This window comes from Dromiciops gliroides, chromosome 5 (genome assembly GCF_019393635.1).
Source record: "Dromiciops gliroides isolate mDroGli1 chromosome 5, mDroGli1.pri, whole genome shotgun sequence".
Taxonomy (NCBI): domain Eukaryota; kingdom Metazoa; phylum Chordata; class Mammalia; order Microbiotheria; family Microbiotheriidae; genus Dromiciops; species Dromiciops gliroides.
This window is the reverse complement of record NC_057865.1, coordinates 235,742,353-235,769,072: the sequence shown is the minus strand read 5'-3', so window position 1 is coordinate 235,769,072 and position 26,720 is coordinate 235,742,353. Positions and strand designations below refer to the sequence as shown.

Here is a 26,720-nt window from a genome sequence, read left to right as displayed (position 1 = left end):
CCACTCTGCCTCAGCTACACCAAGTGACTGTGCACAATGGCTATAACAACAATTTGGGCAAATAAGAAATTAACATCCATATAGCACCTATTATATGCCACTCACTGTTCTAGGTGCTTTACAAATATTAACTCGTGTGACCCTGGGAGGTCACACTAGCTCATATCTGACAGGAGATTGGAGCTTAGGTCTTCCAGGGCAAGGGCTCTATCTACTGCACCACCTAAGCTGCCTCGGTAGGACTAGTGGGATAGGTACTAGCAGTACTGGATTAAGATGGATTTTAGATGGTTTATACCAGTCTTAGAAAGACAGACCTGTGATATCTGAAGAAGGTGCAGGCCTCAGTTGTTAGCTGCTCTTTATTAAGATGATTAACTGAGAAGTCACCAGAATAACTCTGACCATCTCATCAGAACTGTTGCATACTTGAAAATGATGTGTCCTTTGTTTTATCATCATTTTGAACACAGGCATAATAAACTATTTTCTGGCAGATGCTTTTCTGACCCAGGAATGGTTATACCTTTGATCTCCAAATCACCCACAAATGCTGCTGCACTTGACAATCACAACCTCCAAAACATCGACTTAAAAAATAACCTTGTAAGAGTCTGTCTCTCCTTGAACCTTGCCCCTTCAAAACCCGTGCTTCATTCTTGCCAGTTCTCTTCTCAACACTTCTCAGAAATCTCCCAGACCATCACCCCAGCTCAAACATCACTATCTTCTCTCCTGATCTCAGCTCTGCACTGTCCTTTGCTCTTGGATCCTTTGGCCCCTGGTCCCGTCCACTTCTGTCCAACAACGACCCTTGGATACTTCCTCCTGATTTTCAAGATGCTGCTGAAGGTGGAGCTGGAAGAGGGAACTCCAAGACAGAACTGATTGAGTTCTCTATGATTTCCTCCAACCTCAACTGGGTGCTGGTTTCTGCAAGACAACACTTCTACTCCCAATTTATCCTTCTAACTGATTCCCCAACACAAGCTGTTCCAAAGCACCTTTCCTCCCTCATCACCTCTTCCTTTACTGAGATGATTATGGCCATTTGCTGAGCTTCCTCTTCTCACTTTCTCTTTATCTCAAAACCTCCTGAGAAAATATCTGCATTCTTTCCTCTGTACTCATCGCTGACAATGAAGTGACCTGAGCTGGGCTTTGAAGGCTTGTTAAAAGATAGAGTTGGGGCAGCTAGGTGGCGCAGTGGATAAAGCACCGGCCCTGAATTCAGGAGTACCTGAGTTCAAATCCGGCCTCAGACACTTAACACTTACTAGCTGTGTGACCCTGGGCAAGTCATTTAACCCCAATTGCCTCACTTAAAAAAAAAAAAAAAAAAGAAGTGAGAGCAGGCAGTTAGGTGGCGTAAGAGGGCAGCTAGGTGGCACAGTGGATAAAGCACTGGCCCTGGATTCAGGAGGACCTGAGTTCAAATCCGGCCTCAGACACTTGACACTTACTAGCTGTGTGACCCCTGGGCAAGTCACTTAACCCTCATTGCCTCTCAATTAAAAAAAAAAAGACAGAGGTGAGAGACTACGTTCCAAACATGGAACAGTTTGGTACAGAAGTGTGGAAATGGGAAACGGATTCAGTGCTCACCTAATTAAGGATAGAAACAGAGCATATTGACATTAGGGCTTAAAGGTTTAGGTCTAGATTGATTGATTGACGGGCTGTGTGTCTCTAGACAAATCTTCATTTCAGGACAAGGAAGAGCAATTATTCATTTCTGCAGAAAAGGAGGTTGGGGGTGGGGGATAGGAGTGGGGTTGGGGAGGATAATGCCCTGGGAAATCTTCAGTAAGAAACCAGAGAGCTGTACATGCTAGACGGTTTCGACATCTAACTTCCTGATACTGAGGAAGGGCAGGATGGTCTCTACATCCCATTTTGTTTTTCATCCCATTCTTTTGAATACATACTGGCAGCACACTGTCTCCTCTTCCTAACAATGCAAGACTCATGCCCCTCTGTTAAAGGCCTTTTCTGATTCCCTGCTGTCCCCACCCTCTGAAGTTACTTTGTCTGTTGTGTGTGCTTATTTCCCCCAAGAGAAAATAAACTTCTTGAAGACAGACAAGTCTTTTTTTGTGTTTGTATCTCTAGTACCCATCCTGTAACAGATATGTCCCAAGGGAAGGAGAGAAAAGGGAGAGGAACACTTTTCCATTGTTTACTTGGGATCCCCTGCCCCCTGAAAATACAAGAGTTGTAGTTCCTGGAACATAATTACTATCCATCCTCAGCCCATATGACTGTTTTATCCATTGAAGAATAAAATCTAGACCCTAAGTCCTTAAAGAATTTTTATAATCCTCACCTAGAAAAAGGAGAAATAACTCACTAATAAGAACCACAGGAATTGTTTAGACAACATAAGAATCACTGACCGACATCTCTAGAGAAATTTAACAAAAGCTATCATTTTTCACCAAAAAAAGAGAGACAGACACAAGGCAATTTTAAAAAAATCTAAAAGGCCAGACATATGCAAAAACCCCTAATAAACTTTTAATTAGAGTTTTTTTTCTTTTTGTGTTTTGTGTTTTTTTTAAACAGGACAAGTGACAAATTACATCAAACATCTGAACGTCTCAAATGTCTAGGTTATTATACACATTCCCATCTGTCTTGCAGGAAGGGATATTGGTCAGCTTAAACAGTTGTAGGTAAAATATTCGGCATAATAGTACATATTACAATAATAAATGTACAATGTTTACATGAAATATATTTTAGAAGCAAGGGAAAGATGCATCTGCATCAAAAGGCGACCTTTTAAAATGCCACAGCTATTTTTACATTCATTCTTGCAACAGGTCACAAGATGGGGTCACTAAGCTCAAGTCAACAAATCACTATGATGCACATAAAATACAGCAAGATCAGTTAATTTATATATTATATATTTATATTTTCACACTTTAGCATCTGAGACGTAAACTGAGAATTTTAAATGTATTCTCTTCAGTTAACAAATCCACCTTTATTCTTCATAAACATGGTGCCCACAAAAGCACGAAGGTAAGGCACAAGAGGGTTTTGTGTTGCAGAAGTGTGCATCATGTTTACTTCACCAGAAAACGTGCATTATCTGTGCAAGTTCATGCTGCAAACCCAACACATTTACAAAAACAGGAAAAAAAACTGAGCTTTAAAAAAAAAATTATTAGAACTCATGTACTTCCAGGCTTGCTATCTATGCAGCATTCCTTTTGAAAAATGGATAAATATGCTGTATCAACAGGATATAAAGAGAGCCAATCAGAAGAATACAACTAAATCTTGCTCAGCAATCATTCTTACTCAGAAATTATCAACAGTAATAAAATAACTTATCAATAGTTGAATTTTAATACTGAGGCACAAAGTAATTGTCACTTGTACATTTACTATAATTCCAGCCCTCAAACCCAAAATCGCAAATATTATTTGTCAAACAAATGTACATTTTATTGCAAAATGGTACACTGCTTCCAACTTTACAGATAACTGGGTGGTTAAGACTTTATTAAATTATAAATAGATTGGGAGAATAACTCAATCCCAATGGTTCTTTGTCACAGTCCTGTTATAATAAATACAGCTTTTCACAAAATATTTTTCCAGTATCTGCCAATTGCTTCTTTATTGCTTACATAAATTTGAATTTGTTACAATTGGTATCAGAACTTTCACACAAAATCATAGCCAGACATTTTATATAAAACCTATAAAAGATATTTTAAACTGGTATCTAATACTTTAAGGTGTTTGGCTGATTGACCTAAGTGATGGTACAGCCTATATATTTATATATATTTATATATAATATAAAACATTAGGTTATGAATAAAATAGGAAGCTTATTCACTGCATTAATGCAGACATCCTCACAGAACAGGACCTTTGCCACCACCAGCATTTACATGTATATACAAAAACCAGTTTAAATATATCTGCATCCCTTCACACTAATATGCAACCACTAAAGCCAAATAAATTCCCCCATATTCCAGCGGCAGCAAATGAATCTCTTATAGCAACAGAAACCTAAGATTAAATTCTGAAATTAACAGTTTTACCTATCAGTCACCAGGAACCATGTAGGTGGTTTGTTACAAAAACTCACAACATTAGTTCACAGGAAACTATAAAAATGCAAGAAGTCTTCTCTTCACCATGCTTTTATGTGGTTATTAAAACACTTCTTGGTGCAAATGCACAACCACCATCATGAAAAATGTTTAATAAATTCAATGTTCCTCATGCAAAACTTTAAATGCATTGGTTTGAGCTCCCCAAATGACAGGAAGTAATTGTTCTATTTGTTCAATGTTATTCTAAGTCCCTTTGGAAACTGAAGATTTCTGGAACATTCAAGCAGACCTGTGTTCATCAACGAAAATATTACATACAAAAAAGCTTTTAAAAAAAAAAAAAAAGGGAAGACCGGCAGCCAAACAGGGATTTTCCTGCTGTGAATAATAGTCTTAGCAGTGGTAGAAACACTCTCTCAGGAGCTTCCCTGAGAATTAGCTGTGCCTGTCCGAAGACGGAGATGAGACATAGAGTTCATATGTTTGTTTGATGGCTTCAAGGGAACGTTGCAAGTGAGAGCTTGGGGAAAACGGTGATGGTATCTATCTAGTCGTAGGTATTTTACTGTTACCAATTTTCCTGTTGCAAAATACAAAGAATGTTTTAGATTCTAAGAAGAAATATATTTAGCTTTTATAAGAAAAAAAGCTACTGAAAGATGCATAACCTTCAAGTGTAAATGAATAATAATATTCATCTAAATAGGTTCATTTGAAATGCTGAGTGATTCTGATAGATAAAGACATATTTTTTCAAAATATTGATTAAAAAAATTTCTTACCATCAAACCATGAGCCATGTAATGCCTTAAAAGCCTTTCCAGCATATTCTGGAGATAGACATTTAACATAAACACAACCCTGTGATGAAATAATAGTTACAGTCAGTTTAATTTCATTATGCCAAATCAATGAAATGGATACATGCAAGCTAATTTACCTCACACGAGTTTCTGTCTACCGCAATGTGTACGATGCCATCATTATCGCTGCATTTTTCTAAAATTGCTTCTTGAATTGCCAGGTGCCAATGATCCCCTATTTCCCTAAAAATCAATAAAAAATACATTAAATTATTTAATAAAAAACACCCTGCAGCAATTTGACTACCAGAATCCATTATTTCAAAAAGATGCATAGTGATATTTGTTATGATAAAAAAATTACATTAAATTAAAAAGTATACCCTGAAATGATAGGCCTTTGTGAACTCACCTCTTCCCTAGACTACAGTGACTGCCTCTGGAATCATCTCTCTGCCTAAAGTGTCCCCTCTTGCCAATCCATCCTTACCAAAATGCTATTCCTAAAACAGGGGTCTAAAGGTATCACTTCAATCTCTTGCTCAAAAAGCTCTATAGCACTGGTCCCCTCAAGCCTCTACAATAAAATACAAACTACCTACTTTGGAATTCAAAGCCCTTCCTAACCTCAGGCTTTTATTCATCACCTTCTTGGACAGATCCTGGCTGGGTTTCCTTCTATCTCCCACCTCAGTGAGCTTGCACAGGATGTGGCACCTATTTACCACCACTTCAGAGCATCTCCAGCTCCCTTCAAAACTCACCTCAAGCACCTTTCCCCCAAAGAGATGTCATTTTCCCTTCCCAAAGAATACATTTAACATGTATTTAGTATGTATAATTTTTGGTTTTGCTGCACTTAATAGATGCCTAATACTGGTTGATTAATGTTTAAACTCATTTTAGTATTTGACATACTGTTATAAACCTCCAAATATTATTTTGCCAATGTTAAAATGATGGTTATTTACATTTTTACATTTGTATTACATTTATTTTTTAGCAAAATAAAGTTTTCCTTGTAGTCCAGTTATAAATTATAAATTTTGTTTTTCTTTGAGTAACTGGAATTATAAAATTCTTAAACTTAAGTAAAACTTTAGGTCTTTTTCTACTTTGAAATTTTATTTCTGAAAAGACTCAAGAACGTAGATAAATATAGCATATATAAGTTACTTTGATATTGTCATATTAACTAAATAACTTCCAAGAGTTAGTATAATGAGCTATTCACTCATGAAAACTGAAAAGATATTTCACTTTTTAAACTATTATTAAAATGAACACAATAATACTATGAAACAGACATTCTGCTAAGGTATTTTAGTAATTACAGAATTTCCCATTAAGCTATTTGTAGCAATGTGTTCAAGCCAGCTAGTATGCTATTTAAGAAAAGCAGTGGAACTAAAAAAGTTTCAGACTGTTAAAATGTATCACCTACAGTCAAAAGCTCATAGGTGCAATACCAGAAACTTTCACCTTTTGTTTGGATATAAAGAAATATTGACAGAACATGCTATGGAGGAAAAAATTGTGTTTTATTCAATATTTTGGATATATTTGTTATAATGACTTAACTAGAAAAGTTCTAGAAATAATATACATTTGTATATAGAAATAGGGATTTTTTTTTTTTAAAGATTAGGATATCAAATGAGAACAGTCATTCTATAGGAAAATCATTAAATGGTTCCATGATATTAAGTGAAATGATTTTATGGGGAACAGTTCCATGAATGTGTTCTACAGGGTAATAAGGCAACTGATTTTTATATAGTGGAATTTGGTTGTAATATTATTGCAAAACAACACTGATTACGGCATCCAAAAGTAAGGTATACTTGTAAATTATTATGAATGGACAAATATACTGAACGTGTCTTTTTATGGAGATGTAGTGCTCCTCATTCAATTGGTATAAGGAAGATTTAGTGTGAAAGCTTCAACCACACCAATGCAAATTAGTAACACATCTCTAAAGAGTCTTAGGAGAGTAGCCAGAGTCAAGAGGAAATCCTCCGTTAAGGAGCTTGCTCACACCCAGACAATGTGGATAGAGCAGAAGCCAGATCAAGTCTTCTTAATTCCAAGGCTGTCCCTCTATCCACTGTGCCTCTTAGATTATGTGCGACACAATTACAAAAATGTACTATTTTATCACCATCTACACTGATGTCAGACAGGAGGAAACAGTGGGCTGATGACCAGCTAGCCTTACACACAGAACATACCTTTGGCATTAATAAAGAGAAAAGGAGATATATTTTTTTACAATATTTAAAATGAAAATGCACTGTCACCTGTAGGTATACCCAAAGGACCTCCGTGTGATACATTACTGAGGATACTCTTCCTACTTAGATGATGATCTTTTTCTACAGTTTAGTTGCAACAGCAATCACTTAATCAAGCTGGCACTGGTGCTGGCGCTGAAGCTGAAGGCCTCCCATGTAGGTGGCCTGATCCTTAGAGGACAGACACACAGGCCATTCAGTGGGCCCAAGCTTGCAGCCTTTCCATCTGGGAAGGCCCAGCTAGGACTTGCACTCTGCTGGCAAAGAGCTGGAGACTCCCAGGGCCACCTCCAAGCCAGGCTGAACTCTCTAGTTAGGATTCCGGTGTGATAGCTTGATAAAGGGGAGACTTCTGACTAAATATCTCAACCTTAAAAGAGCCACAGAATATCAAGATCACTTGGTATCCATAACTATCATACTTACATAACAGGATCAAACATATTTCGAATCTTTAGGCATGGCGTCAGACTATTTGGCGGTGAATTTCTTCGATCTAAATGAAATGCTACAAAACACAAACAAATCAATTTTACTAGTATTCTGTAGTTATGCCATTTTATAGACATGTATTTCCTTAAAAAAAAATTCATGAGTCCCTCCGCTTCCTCCATTTAAAAGGAAGCAAGCAAGAAGGGATGTTACATACCATCTTTGATAATCTGATAAGGTAGCTGATAACTGAGCAGCCTGGGGCAACCATTTAAGTAAGTAGCTCATTTCTTGTATAAGGGCTGAAAATTATAATAAAATTCAGTGGGCTTTTCCCCCTCTTTGCAAAGAATTCTTACCACAAGGTTAATGATCCCCCTCAATTTCCATATGCATGGATGTTGCTGAAGCTCTAGGACTCTCCAGGCTTCTACAGTAATAAAAGAGTTTCTACTTGTCTCCTAGATCAGTCAAGTTCTAAGCTTTCCTACTACCTCAATTTCTGACGCTTTGGCTAAAAGAAAGAATGTATGTACCACAAAGAATGGCATAACTCTTCTCCATCTAACCCAAAATCCTACTTAGTTTTATGGACTAAAGACTGGCCTAGAATGAGCCTGACCAGGCCATCTTCGGAATGAAAAAAATTTTATAGACCCACTTCTTATATGTTTTTTCCTCCCAAGTAAATGGCAAAGACCTTGCAGCCAGAGACTTTTACCCTCCACGGGAAGACTCAATTTCAGAATCTTTAGAGCTTTCTTTTTGGGGTGAAAGTTGTATTATTTGCTAAATACTATAACTTCTTGATGTATAATCAATCCACTTCTTTTCTAGCTTTATTTATTATCAGTATAGTGAGTTTTCTCATTCCTTGGGAGAAATCAAGGTTATGATTCTTCACACATTCTTCAGAACTTCAAAGCATGGGGCAGAAAATTAGTTGGCCAAAATGCTTTTCATTTTTTAAGTGCCTAACCAAAAACTGCAATAGCCCTTTTTGGCACAGTAAGAAAAAAAAGTCTACACACTATGTTAAATAGTATGCTGCTACAAAAAAGAAAACTTATTTTAGGTATTAGCAGTCATTATATTGCAAAGGAGTAATATAGCTATAATTTCATGAGAAGCATTCATATTCTACTCTTTGAGGCAGCTGGAAAAGAGCAAAGATTTTAGAGTAAGGAATCTTGGATGACCTGGAGAAAAGCTGCTTGGTATTATCATTCTTTTATTTACTTTTCTACAAAATGTAGGTTAAAAACCTTTGTAAACTGTAAAGTCTTGTGTGTGCCTGCGCGCATGCATGCCAGCTGTTAATATTACATCATTCTAATAGTATACAGTGATATTTAAAATAATTAAAATATTTGCAAAAGTAACATGGCTGCACGCATTTGGATGTCATATTAAAGTTAGGGAAAGTCTGCCTTTTCATTATGGTTATGAAGTTCTATATTAATGAACGGGAATCCTTCTAAGACAAATCTCACCAAGTATAACCACAATTAATTAAAAATTCCTTTATGTTCTATATCTGGAAAATCCCAATAAACCTTGGGGTCTACTTATATTAGAAAAGTTTAAACTCCTTTCTGGACTCCACTGAAGAGAAGCATTGTAATGTAAAGTGAAGAATAAGGGTTTTCAAGTCTATAGACCTGAGTTTAAATCCTAACTCTGACTTGAACTGTGTTATCCTTAGGCAAAGCAACTTCTGGGCATCAGTTTCCTTTCCTGTCAAATGTGGATAATACTTACACTAAATGACTCACAGGCTTACTCACCTGTGATCTACAGAAATATAAGCTTTAAAAAAAAAAAAAGAAGAAACACTGGAGAGTATGTAAGCAGAAATACCACCAGAGAAGGAAACTTAACACTTCCCTTGAAACCTGCTTTACAGTGAGAATCTAGTTCACCAAACTTTCTGAAAAGCAACATCACAATGACATATATTTTGTTTGGGGCCCAGTGTAACTAAACTCTAGACTACCTTTTGCCTCACGTGCAGAGAATTTCTCTCTTCCCTCCTGTCTTCATTTAAAAAATTACAAACACCATTACACTTTAACTGAGGTTGAGGTAGGAATCTTAATGATGTTCTATACATTTTAGAGGCATCAGAACCTCCAAATGACAAGAAATCTAGTTTTCAGTTTGGAAAAGCAAGTGAAAGCATCAGTCATTTTTAAATGTACCTTGGGAGCTTTGTACAAGTGATTTGAGGTCATTCCTCAAGATTTCATAATTAACCTTACTGCAAAAACTAAGTATAAAATGTTATACTAGGATTACGAGTCCATTAAAAACAGGCAACCAGGCACTAATTTAAATCAAGTCTGATTAGTTTTAACTTCTAGCTTAATGTATCCTTTTTTGTATTTGCTAGAGAATTGCTAGTCTACCTCTAAATCCCTAGCAAAATCCAGACTATCATTTGTTCATGATGTCAAGTAGCCTTTTACTTTAATTTTGTAGGGATGATCAGTTGGAAAAAAAATTGTGACCAGTTTTTAATGTTTTGATTTTCTGTTCTCAATGTAATTTTATTACCTTTTAGATGAATGCTGTTTTCAGTAATTAATGGTGAGTATGCTTTTGTGGAACAAAGAACAAACTGACACACTCACCATTTTCTGATGTAGGACTTCCAGCTCCACTGTGGATCAAGAGCTCCATTTTTGTGAGAGGCCCTTTCCCCTCCCACCCCAATCCCACCCCCTTTGCTTAGTTTGCTGGTGACATCATAATAACCTTTGAATCCTTCTACAAAGGACTACAGCAAGTCCTTTTTTTGGTTTAAATAGCACATGGTTTTGTAAAGTTTTATTTTTAAATGTTATACCCCAATGGGTATAAAATAAAAACTTCACAGAACTGCGCAATATTGTAAGAAATGGAACTTACCTGACCTCTAGAGGTCGGCTTCATCAAAGAACAAAGGTGAGTGTGATGTTACCAGCAAAACTGCACAAAAGGGGCATCACAGCAAGCTGGAGCTAGCCATCTGTGGTGGGTCTGGACATCATGAACTTAAAAGGAAAAACAAATGGTAAATTTTGAGTTGAACATGAGGGGGACTGTGTGCCTATGAAAGACTTGGGTTTTCATTATGTTGTGGGAATCAAGAGGATTTCTTAGTGCAGGGAATATCAAAGGGCAAAAGGAAATGGAATATATAAAATTCCTGACATTCCCAACAAAATTAATCAATTTTCCAGTGGTTCTTTTGTCCTGTTCTAATAAGGAATAAGTCAACATTAAAAGAAAACCTGGGCCTGTGATTCTCTGTTCAAATTTAGGGATGTTGGAGATATTCTCATGCTCAGTTAACAAAAATGTGGCAGCACAAGATCAATTAAATCAAAGAATAGTATCATACTTAAGAAATTAATGTGTTTGTATTGAATAGGTAGTAAGTTGTCAATCAAGATTTGGAAACAGAATTCAAATAGAAAAGAATCGTTTAAATTATTTGAAGGATTGAGCCCTTTTCTTTTGTAGGAATAATGTAACTTCAATTGGTCCTTAGGAGATATAAACAAAAAGCTTAAGCAAAAATGTGATTGGTATAATGACAATATTTCACCTCCCCACAAGTCCTACAACACCCCTACATTTTAACTACCAAACCAAAAAGTAAGCCATACATTTGGAAACTAGTCTCAAATCTAAATCTAACAATTTAGAAGCAGAGCCTCTATTATACCATCAAATAACAAGATATCAGTTTCTATAGTGATAATTTCAATTCCAATGACGCACAACAAAACAAATAGTTTATTAAAGACAATGGGAACTACAAGAATAAAGTTAGCATGATAAAAAGGATATACACAATCCTCTAGGAAAGCAAAATGATCTAATGGATATAATTCAATTTAATTCTGCAATGGTTTTATTTTGTAATTTTGATAGTCACTCATGAGCTTCATTTTCATCATAAACAATACCAACAAGGTTCAATGTTGTGCTGACAAAAGTGACATATCTAACAAAATACATAGCAAAAAGCAATAAATACATACTCTCTTAAATTTAAAGTATTATAATATTTATTAGATATACCAAATTACCACTGATTATCAAATAATTCATTATTATATTGATATATTAGTTAAGAGAATGTTGATTATGTTAATATTATAATTGTTTTAGAATAGTATATAAAATACTACATAACAGTTATTTTATCCTTTCCAAATTTTTTTTCAAATAAATTTGTTTACCAAAGCCTTCCAATGAGTCTATAAGGCAGATAAAATTGCTATAATTAATCCCATTTTAAAATGAGGAAAAATACACTGAGGCTAAATGGCCTGCTCAAAGTCACACTGCTAGTTGGTGATGTGGTCAGATTTCCAGACTAACATACTGGCTGACTGATTTTTTTCACTATAATATTCTCCCATCCTCAATAATTATTATGTTAAAAGTTAATAGCTAATGACCTTGATAAGTAAGTTAACTTTTATAATAAGCTTTCAGACCAAACTGTTAAATCAACATTGTCAAGTGTTAAAACTATTCACTGCTTCTGTCATACAGCATCGGGACCCTAATTTACCCTCTAAATCCCTTAAGCATTCCATCTCCAAACACAAACTAAGAAAAATCCAATGGCCAAAAAGTAGTGGAATGAGGGGAGAAAAAACTGATAAAGTTCCATGGGTTCCTACAGCTTTGCTATAGTTTTTTTTCCCTCCAAGGGGAAGGGGATGAGGGAGAAAACGACCTTTAAAGAATTTGAGTGGAAGCTTAGCGGAGGAGGCAGATATTTATTTTTTTAAAGGACAGACTGGGTATGATGATAAAAGCATATGAACCTAGGTACAAAAGATTCAAAGATGAGGATGATGTAATTGTAGCTGATATTTATACAGTGCTAACCAGCCTAGACAGAGGACAACACAAGGACTGTCATCCCCATTTGATAGAGCTCACACACAGCTTGCTCAGAGTCACAAAACTAGCAAGAAGAACTAGGATTTCTCACATGTACAAAAATATTTATAGCTGCTCTTTTTGTGGTGGCAAGGAATTGGAAGCTGAGGGGGTGCCCATCAATTGGGGAATGGCTGGACAAGTTGTGGTATATGAATGTAATGGAATACTATTGTGATGTAAGAAACGATGAGCAGGAGTTCAGAGAAACCTGGAGAGTTGCATGGGCTGATGATGAGTGAGATGAGCAGAACCAGAAGAACATTGTACACAGTATCATCGACACTGTGTGTTGATCTACTGTGATGGACTAGACTCTTCTCACCAATGCAATGGTACAGAAGAGTTCCAGGGGACTCATGATGGAAAAGACTCTCCAAATCCAGGAAAAAAAAAAAAGAACTGTGGAATATGGATGCTGATTGAACCATACTATTTCTTTTGTTTTTGATGCTGTTGTTTTTCTATTTTGAGGTTTTTCCTCATTGCTCTGATTTTTCTCTTATAACATGACTAATGCAGAAATATGTTTAATGTTATTATTTATATATAACCTATATCAGATTGCCTGCTGTCTAGGGGAGGGGGGAGGGAGAAAAATCTGAAATAGGAAAGCTTGTATAAACAAAAATTGAGAACTATCTTTACATGTAACTGGAAAAAAAATAAAATACTTTTATCAAAAAAAAAAAAAAGAACTAGGATTTGAATTCAGGTGTCCTGAGCCCAAGATGAATCCTCCTTCTACTGTATAACATTTCATTCTTTCATCTCTATTGAGAATTTTGTCTGTCAATGATCTACTTGAAATGTGATGGGACCTGCTTTTAAACAATATGATTCCCTTTTTTAGCAAAAGATTTGCCCAAAAGGATCATGGAAGGGACCTTAGAGGTCATCTAATCTAAAACCTCATTTTACCAATAAGGAAACTGAGTAACAGACAGGGTTACGTGACAGCAAGAGTCAGAACCCTCCAACTGCAAAGCCAGCAGTCTCTCCTCTGCACTAGGCTGCCTCCTTCTGTTTTTCCCTGTGATTTGAATCTTTAACAGAACTAAAAATAAAAGATGACTTTAAAGGACTGCATACCTTGTCCTTGCCAGACTTTAGAAGGTACCACTAGAATTTTGTCACAGCATGCTGATGGTTGTATCCACCTCCAAACCAGAAAATCTATGCCACCTATTCTTCGTGTCTCTGTACGAACTCTAGATTCATTTGCTGCCAGGAAGTTGACGGCTCGATCCCAGACTTTCTTCATTTTTTTCCTATAACAGAGAATAAATAAAGCTAAACTCCCATAATGTGATTAATTGTCTACTTATTAAAATGAAATATGCTGCCTCACTTTTTATTCCAAATAAGAGATCAGATAGCATTTCTACTTAAATTTTTTTAATACAACAAAAAGACTCATGGTTTTGCTTGTGAAATGGCATTAGCTGATTGCCTGCTTGTATTTGTCACCCCCAATAGAAAGTTACCCCATCTTATTTACTCTTCTTCTGTCATACAGCTCTGGACTGCAAGACTCTTCATCTGTCAAAGGTTCTCAGGCTCCAACACAAAATAAAATGAAACTCTAAACAGAGGGAGCCAGGGATAGAAGTAACATGCAGAAGAATGAGGAACACAAAACAGTCTAGTTCTAAAACTAACATACTAAAGTATGTGGTTGCTAAAAGACTAGGAAGGTAGAGTGATGAACAAGAGACTATGAGGGCCCAAAAGGAGGCATACACCAAAAAGCACCGGCAAGGCTCAATGAGTCTGTACGTACTACTTTAAGATCACCCGCCATGCTTTAAACATACCTGTCTGCAGGTTGTATTAAAGAATCTCGAACATGTGGAATAGGCATGTATGGCTGTAAATCTTTATTTTCTTGGCAAGCTTCATTATGACTTCGCAACACATCTGAAAACATAAGATGCTGTCATACTTTACGGCTGCATTAGTTACTCAAGAGGTCTTAACGTTTTTTTTTTCTTTTTAAACACACTACTTATCAAAATGCTGCTTGAGAAAAACATCTTGGAATTTTAAAAATTACATAACTATAATCTTCCCAAAGAGATCATAAAAAAGGGAAAAACCCCACATGTACAAAAATATTTATAGCAGCTCACTTTGTGGTGGGCAAAGAACTGGAAACTATGGGAATGCCCATCAATTGGGGAATGGCTGAACAAGTTGTGGTATATGAATGTAGCTATTGTGCTGTAAGAAATGATTAGGGGGCAGATTTCAGAAAAACCTGGAAAGACTTAAGTGGACTGATGCTTTGTGAACTGAGCAGAACCAGGAGACAGTAACAACAACACTGTGTAATAATCAAATGTGATAGACTTTGCTTTTCTCAGCAATACAATGATCCAAGACAATTCCCAAAGGATTCATGATGGGAAATGCTCTACACATCCAGGAAAGAAACTCTGTAATCTGAATACAGATTGAACCATACTATTTTTACTTTTTTTGTTTGTTTGTTGTTTTTTTCTTTCTTGAGGTTTTCACTTTTGTTCTGATTCTTCTTTCAAAATATGACTAATGTGGAAATGTGTTTAATGTGATTGTACAAATATAACGTATTAGACTGACTGCTATCTTGGGGAGAGGGAAGGGCAGAAAAGGAGAAAAATTTGGAACTCAAACTGTTAAAAAAATGAATGTTGAAAAACTATGTTTACATGTAACTGGGAAAACAACACTAGTAAGAAAAATAAAATAAAATTACATACCTATAATCTTAATCACCATATCATACATCTGCCTTGTTTCTTCCTCTTCTTTTGTCCAGTGATATTTCATGTAATGCAGAACTACACAAACCATCACAACACCTGAAATATTTTAAAATGTGCTTTTAAAATTGTTCTTGGCTATATCTTAAAAACATTTTAATCTTAAAATTATTAGAAAGCTAGTTTTCCAAGCTTAGTATTTATGAAGCCAACAAGGAATAAGGATTCAAAGACAAAGAATTATTTTAACAGTAACTAAAATAGCATTAAAAATAACATTTAGGGGCAGCTAGGTGGCACAGTGGATAAAGCACCGGCCCTGGAGTCAGGAGTACCTGAGTTCAAATCTGGTCTCAGACACTTAACACTTACTAGCTGTGTGACCCTGGGCAAGTCACTTAACCCTAATTGCCTCACTAAAAAAACAAACAAACAAACAAACAAAAATAACATTTAAAGAAATTGCCAGTGTTCTTAACTATTTCTTTAAAAAGAACCCCTTGGGGCAGCTAGGTGGTGCAGTAGATAGAGCAAGGGCCCTGGATTCAGGAGGACCTGAGTTCAAATCCAGCCTCAGACACTTGACTGTGTGACCCTGGGCAAGTCATTTAACCCCAATTTCCTCTCACAAAAAAAAAAAGCACCCCTATTACTGTAACATTTATCTATTTATATTTAACCTAATTTTAAAATGTAAATCAACATGACAATGTTTTACAAAGATTTTTCTTCATGAGTTCAAGATAATGAATTACTACAAAAGCAAAATGATGGGTCTAAACTTTTCTAAACAATCTCCTCAAATAATTCAAGCATATGATTTTAGAAAAATGAAACTTCCTAAGAAGGGTTGGAAGAAAAGAAGAAATGAGTGAAACTGTCTTCTAATAAAAGTTTCACCATAAATAACAAACATAATGTGAACATTTTTCAAAATTCAGTATATTAATTAAAATATACATCCAAAGTATTTCATAGTAAAAGGATAATTTAAAAATCATAACTTTTCTTTTTCTATTTTCTCTAACACCATTTTCCCCAGCAAAACTTTCAATGAGAAAAGACAAAGTATATAAACAAATTTCATCTCCACCCCTACCCCATAACCCACCCCCAAGGGGTTCCCTTGAAATCTAATCTAATATTTTTCATGAGAGTTCCCTGGAACATAATAAATATGGTGTGCTGGAGAGAATGCTGGACTTGGAATAAGAAAAACCCTGGGCACATCATTTAACATCTCTCAATCTCAGTTTCATAGACTGTAAAATGGGAACACATCTAATCTCATAGAGTTATTGAGATCAAATGAAATAACAGAGATAAAGCACTGCAAACCACATAGTAACATATGTATGTATCAGCTATAATTTTTTAAAATAGCAAAAATCCTTAACTTTAATATGGAATAAATTAATACACATATTCTACAGACTACCTTCTCTTCTTCATCCTTTACATAATATAAATTATGACTATACCAGCACAGCAACTTACCGAAGCACAACAACAACAATCTGTGAGTCACAGTAATAAACGCCCGTCGAAAGCGACACCAGAAAGACATCTGAGGTCTGGTAGACTGCAAGAATTGCACATCAGTTATGTTTGTCAAATCTTCATTCGAGCCATTGCCAATACACCTGTTTAAAAATAATGAAAGGGGAGTTTAAAACCTAAGCCATCTACTTACAAGTTATAAAGGAAACCAAATTAAAAGAAAATTACTTACCTTATGCCAACATCCTTTCCATTTTCTAAAATCCATTGCAAAGACGTGTTAAATACATCTTCATATTCGGGACCTAAATCCTACCCAGATAAAATACATAAAAATAAAGATTCCTTAGTAAAACAAACTGAATTATCATAACAAAAATTATAATATTGCATTAAGAATAAAACTAGTAAGTGAAATTGCAGGATTTGAGAGTTAGAAGGCACCTCAAGGATCATCTATTCCAACCCATACACAAAGGGTATCCCCACCATAACACAGGCAAAAAGTGGTTGTCAAGACATTACAGACCTCCAAGGGAAGGGGAATCCTTTACCTCTAGAGGCAGCTATTTCATTTTTGGACAGCTCCAATTACTAGGAAGCTTTTCCTGATATTAGTCTGAGATTAGTTCTGCAATTTCCTATCTAACATGACGGCCTCTAAATATCTGAAAGACAGCTCTTATGTGTCTCCCCTGCTAATCTGTCTCTGGATTCTTCTCTGGGCTAAATCTGCCTAGTTCTTCCAATCGATCTTTATATAACCTGGCCCTTCACTATCTTCGTGGTCCTCCTTTGGATACTCTCTAGCTGATCAATGTCTTCTTAAACAATGGTGGTCAGAATTAAACAATAATGCAGATGAGGACTGATGAGACTACAATGGGGCTTTCCCTCCCCCACTCCTGAAATCTTTGCCTCTAGTAAGGAAGCTCAAGATTTCATTAGCATTTTTGGCTGCAACATCACACTGCTTATTCCTGCTAAGCCTACAGTCCACTAAAAGGCCCAGATCTTTTTAAAGAGTAAGTACTGTCCTTCCACCTTCTACTTTATACTTGTAAAGTTGATTATCCATAACCAAGTACTTGCCATTATTCAATTTCATCTTAGATTCAAACTCAGGTTCAGGCAAAATCCTTTTGGATCCTGTCACAAAGTATGCTCGCTATTTCTCCCAGCTTTGTGTCATCTGCAAATATGATAAGCACGCCTTCTATGTCCTGATCTCAATTAGTGAGAAAAATGTTGGACAGCACAGGGCCTAGCAGACACCTGAGCTCACCACTGGACCTCCTACATACTAACAATGAACCAATAAAAACACTTGGGAGTCTAGTGGTCCACACTGGGGTTTTTTTGTTTGTTTTGTTTTGTTTTTTAGTGAGGCAATTGAGGTTAAGTGACTTGCCAAGGGTCACACAGCTAGTAAGTGTTAAATGTCTGAAGCCAGATTTGAACTCAGGGACTCCTGACTCCAGGACCGGTGCTCTATCCACTGCGCCACCTAGCTGCCCAATCCACACTGTTTTTTAATCCATCTGAGTGTATTCCTGTCTAATCCATCTCTCTCCACTCTCTGCACAAGGTTAGAACAAGACATTTAATAAAAAGGTAAAAAAGGGAACGAGGTTAAGTCTGGAATGACTGGTTCTTGATGAAACCCAGCTGCTCTTCCTTCTAGTTGCATCTCATTAATGATGTTGAAAGAACTTTTCTAGAAATCAAAGTCAAGCTTGGGGAGCCTCTAGTTTGCCAGCCCCGTTACCTGGCTCCTTCCCTTCCCCTGCCAAAATCAAAACACTTGCCTTTTTCTAATCTTATAGCACCTCTCTTACTCCTAGTGATCTTTCAAATGTCACTGACAATGGCTCAGCAAAAACATCTGACAGATCTTTCAGGACTCAAAGAGGTGATTCATCTGGATCAGGTGATTGGTTAGGTGTTTTCGTTTAAGTACCAGTACCATCATTTTTTGTTCTGTCATTTTTGGTCCTTCTCCTTTGGAGAGAATCAGAAGCGGCAGGAGAACTGAGCAGCAAGGCATGCTCTACATTGTCTACTATTCTACACCCATCTATGCAAAGGTCCCAGCAGCCCTTATTTGGTCCCTTTGCTCTCAACACAACTCTATGTCTCTGTTTCTCTCCCTCTCCCCGCTCCACCCCCCCCCATACAGAGTTTGTTGTCCTTGGAGAGATGAATCCCTTTCATCTTTTCTTCCAGGAAGGAGATGCATCAGCCTACACTTGGAAGGCAGATATCTGTGGCAGAAATCTAGACTTCTCCATCAGGCTCTTCTTCATCCTTGAAGATTACTTTAGCCCTGGAACTCAAACTCTGGAAGTTCCCTCTGCCCCTGGGTTCCCTCCCTCAGAGTAGAGGGTGGAGGTCTACTCCCTGAACCTCTACTGCAGGAGGGCACCCAGGTCGCCATCTTTTCATCTCCCACCAGGCTGCACACTCCTCTGAACTGCTCCATCACAGCCCTGCACTAGGTACCTTCTCCCTCTCCACTCACTTTTCAGCTTCCTTTTGCATGCTGTGTTCCCCATTGTAAGCTCCTTGAGGGCAGACACTAAACTCTGAAAATTAACCATTTTACTATTAAAGCAATTCTTATTAGAACACTGCCAAAAGTAGGACATTCAACCTGTTACAGCTAGAAATAAAATGGAACCAAAGCTAGGCTTCTCTCAATAGTCAGTTACAGAAAAGAGGTGCTCTAAAGTCAGAGAACAAAAGGAATATTGGCTTTTTCTTAGCAAACAAGCATAGGGACAAGTACAACGTGTTTTTGTACAGGGTCATTTTTGCATTTTTTTAAACCAGACCAACAGAACAGGGGCTAGTCACAAAAATATGATGACTTCAATATTATATGTTCATCAACATGATATTATTTTCAAAATTACAGGGTTATTTAAATTTGCTTTAATACTTATTTTTCTCTGATTTTTTTGCAAACATTATGACAAACTACATGTTTCAAGGTAAACTCAAAATTAAGCTTGATCATTTGGTCTATTACATGAAGATAAATAAACTTTGAAGACATCTGATCACTTAATTATAGAATCTGCTATAAATTCAAAATTTTGTATACAGCTATTTTATAGCAAGGAATACATGCATTTAATATATCAAATGAAGCGATTCAACCATTTAATAAAAAAAGAAAATCTATTAAGAGTTAACATAAAAGCCATCAATGTATCCTTAAATTTTATTTTTTTAATTGTCCAATGCCTCATATTATGTAGAGGTGGTCAGCTATAAGAGAACAATAAGATATTGGGGAGTGGGGGGAAGCTGGATGGTGGTAAAACAGTAAGAGGAAGAAATAGTTAGGGAGGAAGGAAAATATTTTCTCATTTTCTACTTCCCCTATCCACACCTGATGTTTACTCATTTTCAGAAATACTGGAGAGCCTCACAATTTTCACTTCATTGAGAAATGCCACTAGCAGCTGCAGGGATCAGGAAAGGCTTCATGTAGAATATGGTACTTAAGCTGTGCCTTAAAGGAAGAGAGAGAGTGACTAAGAGAGGAGGAGGTAGAAGAGAGAATGCCTTACAGGTATGGGAGGAGGTCCAGGCTATAGACAGGAAATGGAGTAGAGTAGGTGAGAAATAAAGAGAAGACCAGTTTGGCTAGATCAGAGTGCAGAAGTAGGAGTGGTGTCCAATAAGTTGCAAAAGACAGGCTAGAACAAGGCTGTAAAGGGTTTTAAAAAGCTAAAGAGTGTATATTTTATCCTAGAGGTAATAAACAGGGAACTATTAGATATTAGAGTTTGAGAAAGTGAGTGATAGGGTCAGTCAAAGGCTGCTAGATGCCACAGTAAATAGAGTGCCAGGCCTGGAGTCAGGAAGACAAGTTCAAATCCCTGACCCTGGGTAAGTCATTTAACCTGTCTGCCTCAGTTTCCTTATCTGTAAAATGGGGATAATAATAGCACATACTTCCCAAAGTTGTTCTGAGGATATAATGAGATAATAAGTATAAAGCACTTTGTAAATATTAAAATGCTATATAATTGCTATTATTGTTATCATTATTATTTGTACATAAGGAAAATCACTTCGGCAGCAGATGGTAGGGTAAAAAGCAAGAGATGGCAACTTGATAACAGACAAGTAATGGCTTGGATTGATTTTTACCCTTAAAATACATGCCACTGATATATTTTGTTGTTACATTATTGTCATGGAGCGAGGAATCCTTGTGCTCCACAGTGAACTCTCCCTTATGAAGAATAAAATTAAGTACAACATGATGCATTGCCCTCCCCTGGCAAAGTAAATAACATTCTTTCCTAGTGGCCTTTTGCTTCAAGGAAGTGGGTACATACAATATGGCAACTGAATCAAGGGATGATGAGTGGACAACAAGCACTATACCTGCTATCCTTGAAATACTAAAGTATTCAGAGTTAGGGTGTTCAATAAGTTTGGATAAACCCTCTACAAAAGACAAGGATTACACAGGATAAAAAGCCATTGTTGGATGATACAAGTACAGAGATTTGTTAGAGTAACAAAAACTAACACAAAGGGGAAAAAAAGAATCTTGTGAAAGCTGTGTAATTATAATGATCAAATTTAACTCGAAAGAAAACTTACGAAAATGAAGCTTCCTTCCTTCTCAGTGGGGAATTGTGTGTGTGTGTGTGGGGGGGGGGCATGACATGACCTTTCTAGGTGCTGAATACCATATATAACACATAGATACAATTAATGTGGCTTTTGGTTTTGTTTAACTTTTTTTCTTCTTTTTTTTTTTTTACTATTACAAGGATGAGCTCACAGGGCAGGTGAGAAGGGTGATACATTTTGAAATGACAGCAATGTAAAAATAGCAGACTGACAAAATAAGATGAAGAAAAATGCATTCTATTTTTAGAATGTTAGGAAAAATCAAATTGTCTTAAATCTTATGAGGTTTTATTATAAACCCTAATTGTAGTTTCAGAGTGGTATATCTGCTTCATAAACTTCATTTTATAAACCCTAATTGTAGTTTCAGAGTGGTATATCTGCTTCATAAACTTCATTTTGGTTTGGTAGAAGCAACTCCATTGTCTACTTACTTGGATCAACTATAACTGTCTTATTTTATGAGAAGAAAAGAAAAAGAGAATGAAAGGCAAAATGAAGGGTGAGAAGAGGGAAGGAACCTACTTGTTGGCATTTCACAGAATGGCTAATCCACAAGCTGGCCATAGTTAATGGTATCTTACAAAGGCTGGATAAATACAACGTTGAACTCTGTCCCCTAGCTCTTCCTTTGCATCAAATATATTATACACGAAATACTAATTTTCAAAGACTTGGAATAAAATTAAATTGATGTTTGGTTGCTTCAGATTTTTTCTGATTTGAGATTTTCTTGGCAGAGATACTGAAGAAATTTGCCATTTCCTTTTTCAGCTCATTTTATAGATGAGGAACTGAGGCAAACAGGGTTAAGTGACCTCCCCAAGGTCACACAGCTGGTACTATCCCAAAGCCAACTTAACCTGTCTTCTTGAGTTGCCTTATTTTCCAGAAACACTGAACCAAGGGTATGCAAGAGGCCCTGAACAAGTCAAGAATAAAGTCTCACCCTGAGCTTACATAATTTGTTACTTGCACCTTTAGCTGGACTCACAGTGTGTTCCTGAGGATCAAACTACTAGTAAGAGTCTGAGGTCAGATGTGAATTCAGGAAGATAAGTCTTGCTCACTCCAGGCCCAGTACCCCATCCACTGTGCCACCTAACTGCCCCTATGTCACCATGACACAGAAATAATCCTCTATGTCTTAAGTGGACACAGATGAGGACACTCTTAGGAGGGTTAAGTTACTTGCCCCTGGTCACTCATTGCTAGTTTGTGCTAGGAATTGAGTTTGACTCTAAGTTCACGTCTCTTTCTGCTACACTGCTCTTAGTATAACCAAGAAGCTGCCTTTAAAATATCAGGTCCTACTCCAATGACTCGTGTCTTCCCAAAACTGCCAGGTTTGTGAGCTGTGGCGGGTTCTACAAATCTGGAAGTTTCAAATTTGGGCTCAGTGAGGCTCAATCACCACACACCACCACACTTCAAGGTTATGAATTTTTTGGTCACATCATTTATCCAAAACAAGTCATAGGGAAGCTGCCATCATGGTGAGTGAAAGAATTATTCACACCAAATAAAACTTTAAAAATTCAGCAAGATAAAAAATTTAAGACCATTAGAAGTCAAACTCTGAATAACAAAAGAATTAATGAAGGGCCTTGAAAATAGGTATTGAAACATACCCAAAGCCCCTTCTCATTTCACAGTTGTTTTTTCTCCACCCCCCTCAAAAAAAGAGGGTTCATCTTAGGAGAGGATTCCCCCTCTCTACAAATAACTATGATAACATATTAATAAAATGTAATTTTAAAGGAAAAAAATCAGTGCATAAAAGATTCAGGTTACTTGAAATGTATAGATATTAGATAAAAAGCAATCTGTTGTATAGGTACTCCTAGACTTCTACAAAAAGCTGACTAGAATAGCAAGAAATAGGTTATTTTAGGACATCAATAAAATCATGTTCCATTTTCTTCTCACACATAATTTAAAGTGGCATATTCCTTGTCACAAAGATGGTTAAAGATGGTAAATTATTTCAGGGTGTGTGTGTGTGTGTGTGTGTGTGTGTGTGTGTCTGTGTCTGTATGTGTCTTGTTCTTTCAATAAATAAAAGCAACCCACCAGGGCCACAAATACTTCAGATAGCTTAAAATGACATTCCAAATGGAAAGGTTTAAATATACTGTGAGTATATCTAATGAGGGTACCTACTGTTTCAACTACTTACAACTAGTTTCAAAAAAACATTCAATATTTCTTAGAATCATAGGATTAAGAGCTGAAAGGGATCTTAGGATGGGAGGAAGGGGGAGTGTTGAGGTTGTGGTGGCCTGGGTAGAAATCTGGATGTCAGAGAAAGCAGCGTCTAATTAAAGTATTTGCTTCCCATCTTCCCAAGGTTTCCACAGCTATATCCACTCACCAGGACTCATACTCAATCTCTCTCCAGCAGCAGCTGTGACAGGGGAATGCAATTTTAGCACTTCCATGTTTCCTTCTAACTATGCTTAACAGAATACATTTTCCCATAAAACACATTTTATATGTATGGTAAAGTTTCTAGTCTAACACATAAAAAGTCTATTCACTCCATAATTCAGCTAGTACAGCATACATACCACAGTTTAATTTTCTACTATTTTTCCATGACAAATGTATCGTATTGAAGTTATGTTATGGGTTTAAAAACATTTGAAGGATAGCCTGGGTACTTAACCACAACTCATTTTCTATGGAAAAATGCAGACTCCAGAGCGATCAAATTACAAAATGAATGTTTGGAATATTTGTTTTTACATTAGAGATGCTTATATTTTGAATAAAATAATATGTAATACTAAAGTGGTCCACTAGAGGGACCACAACCCTTCACACACAAAAATGAATCTACTTTCTATTTGTGGGGATATACAAAAACTAAGTAAAGATGTTTTATAAGAAAAAATAAATAGTATTAACAATCAGAAAAAAATATGAATGTCTTCCAAAGTATAAAGATAAAAGAATTAAATTTATGAGCACACAATGCATGTACAAAACACACGCGCGCACACACACACACACACACACACACACGGACAAGTGACTCAGTTCATGGGTACGATTAGGCAAGCAACGCAAAAAACAGCCTCTTTCATGGGAAGCACTGTCTTGAAAGAAGCCTAGACTTGGAGTCACAGGGTCTAGGGTCATATTCCATCTCGGCTACTCACCACTTATGCAAATCTTGGGCAAGTCATTAACCACTCTGGACCTCGGTTTCCTCATCTGTAATTTGAGGGACCTAAACTAGAAAATCTCTGTAATTCCTTCTAGCCCATCTATAAGACTAGGCCACCTATAAGATTTTATTGCACATGCATTAAAAATGACATTTAAAATCTTTACACCAAAGCTATCAAACATGGTAGGGAAAATTTGAAATTTATACACTCAAAAGATTCTCAACTTTTTTCTTTTTTAAGTTCTAACCTCATCAGTGTATGTGTAAAAAGAGTTCTTCCACTGAATAAAAACAGCCCATCAGGGCCACAAATACCTCAGGAGAGCTTAAAATGAGGGTTTAAATATACTCTAATGTGAATATGAGGGTACAAAAAGTTTCAAAAAACATTCAATATTTTCTAAAATCATAAGATTGAGAGCTGGAAGGGATCTGAGAAATCCTTTAGTTTATATCTCCTTATTTTATAAATGAAGAACCACAGAGTTAAAAACATTCAATGACTTGCCCAAGGTCAATATGAGCAAGAAACAGCAGAACTGGGACTTGAACTTAGGTCTTCAAATCCAGACAGAATATTCATGAATAAATTGGACTCCTATGAACACTTGGATGCATTTATTCTTCAGGAAATAATTCAATGACTCCAGTATGCCCATCATTTATAAAAATTATATATCAAGAGTCTATTGACTACTCATGTATAGCTTACATTGAATTGCTTGAGTTCTTGGGGTGGGGGGTGGGAAGGGAGGGAGGAAGAGAAGTTGGAACACAAAGTTTTAAAAAATTGATGTCAAAATTTGCTTTAACATATAATTTGAAAAATAAAATTCTAAACAATGTGAAAAAAAGGAGTCTACTGAACCAAAATAAGTGCCTCTAATTACAAAGTTATTATGGGCAAAATACACGTGAATGTTGCTTTTTTTGCATACATGCATGGTCTATGACAGCAGGGACATTTGTGTTCTTATTTTCTCCACAGCTACAAAATGCCTGGCACATAGAAGCTTTGGCTGTGTAATGATTGGAATGATGGCACCTACTGGAGACTTGCTGTGGGAAAGCTCTGCCATGAGGAAAATGCCTCAGAGGGCAAGGCCATGTGGCTTTTCCTTGGTGTCAGGAAGTGACATTTGCTCATGGGTGCTGTCTATCAAGGCTACCAGCCAATCAACTTGAGGAGCCTCCTATTTTCTGGGAGGAGACAGGAAGGAGAAAAGAGGGCCTGTGCGGAGAGCTCTCGCTCTTTTGGGTTCCTGACTTGATGGTGGTGGTGGCGGCAGAGGACTTCACAGGAAATTTGAGAAAAGAAAGGAATGCTAGGCTGTTGGAATTCTGTTCTCAATCTTTTTCTTTCTATTTTTCAATAAACCCTTAAAAACCTAAACTCGTTTTATCAGTGATTTTAGTCAGTTTCCCACAAAACTGGGGGAACAGATTAGAATCCACATTTAGAATCTTAAATTACCCAGTTGAATTAGTGAATGAGAGTCATGAAAATATTCTGAAAACTGAGGTTAATTCTGTTTTCCGAGTATCTGCAAGTAAGAAGCTTTACTGATTCATTAGGATGCCATTCAGTTCAATAGTCTTAAAGGTACCAACACTGAAAGTACTCAGAATGTAATTTTGGAAATTCTTACAACAGTAAAATGTAAATAAAAAAAGGAAGAAGAGGACGAGGAGGAGGAGGAATCTGACAATTCTGATGTTACGGTCTAACAACAAAAGAGTTAGGTTCAACCCATCTCTTACTATTTAATGAATCTTAACCATAATGTTGAACCAACTGTTTGATACACAAAAATCAGTCTGTCAGTGAAAATTCAAGTTTAGTTCCCAAAATAATGTTATTTCACCTAACATCTAATTAAGGAGAGTCTATTATCAATAATGGAAGAAATATTCTTAAGAGATAACCAAATTCACTTGCTTATCTTTAGGTATAGATGTGTCAATACACAAAAATATGAAACCAAAGACTTTTGAGTTAGAAGGGATAGAGATCAATGGGTCCTTCATTTTATAGATGAGAAAACAAGAGCATGAGAAGTTAAGTGATTTGCCAA

General features: G+C 36.5%; 1 protein-coding gene across 1 annotated transcript in view; it reads right to left on the bottom strand.

Moving 5' to 3' along the window:
• Positions 1-2,493: 2,493 nt before the first annotated feature.
• The window catches only part of LEMD3 (LEM domain containing 3), an 86,920-nt gene continuing 62,693 nt past the window's right edge, over positions 2,494-26,720 (bottom strand). Inside the window, exons 5-13 of the mRNA XM_043967380.1 lie at positions 17,044-17,123; positions 16,809-16,954; positions 15,309-15,410; positions 14,382-14,484; positions 13,657-13,835; positions 7,612-7,693; positions 5,026-5,131; positions 4,868-4,946; positions 2,494-4,665 (exon numbers count right to left, since the gene is read on the bottom strand). Of these exons, the coding sequence (XP_043823315.1) occupies positions 4,502-4,665; positions 4,868-4,946; positions 5,026-5,131; positions 7,612-7,693; positions 13,657-13,835; positions 14,382-14,484; positions 15,309-15,410; positions 16,809-16,954; positions 17,044-17,123 (1,041 nt within the window). The 3' untranslated portion in view covers positions 2,494-4,501. The remainder of the gene's footprint in view (positions 4,666-4,867; positions 4,947-5,025; positions 5,132-7,611; positions 7,694-13,656; positions 13,836-14,381; positions 14,485-15,308; positions 15,411-16,808; positions 16,955-17,043; positions 17,124-26,720) is intronic.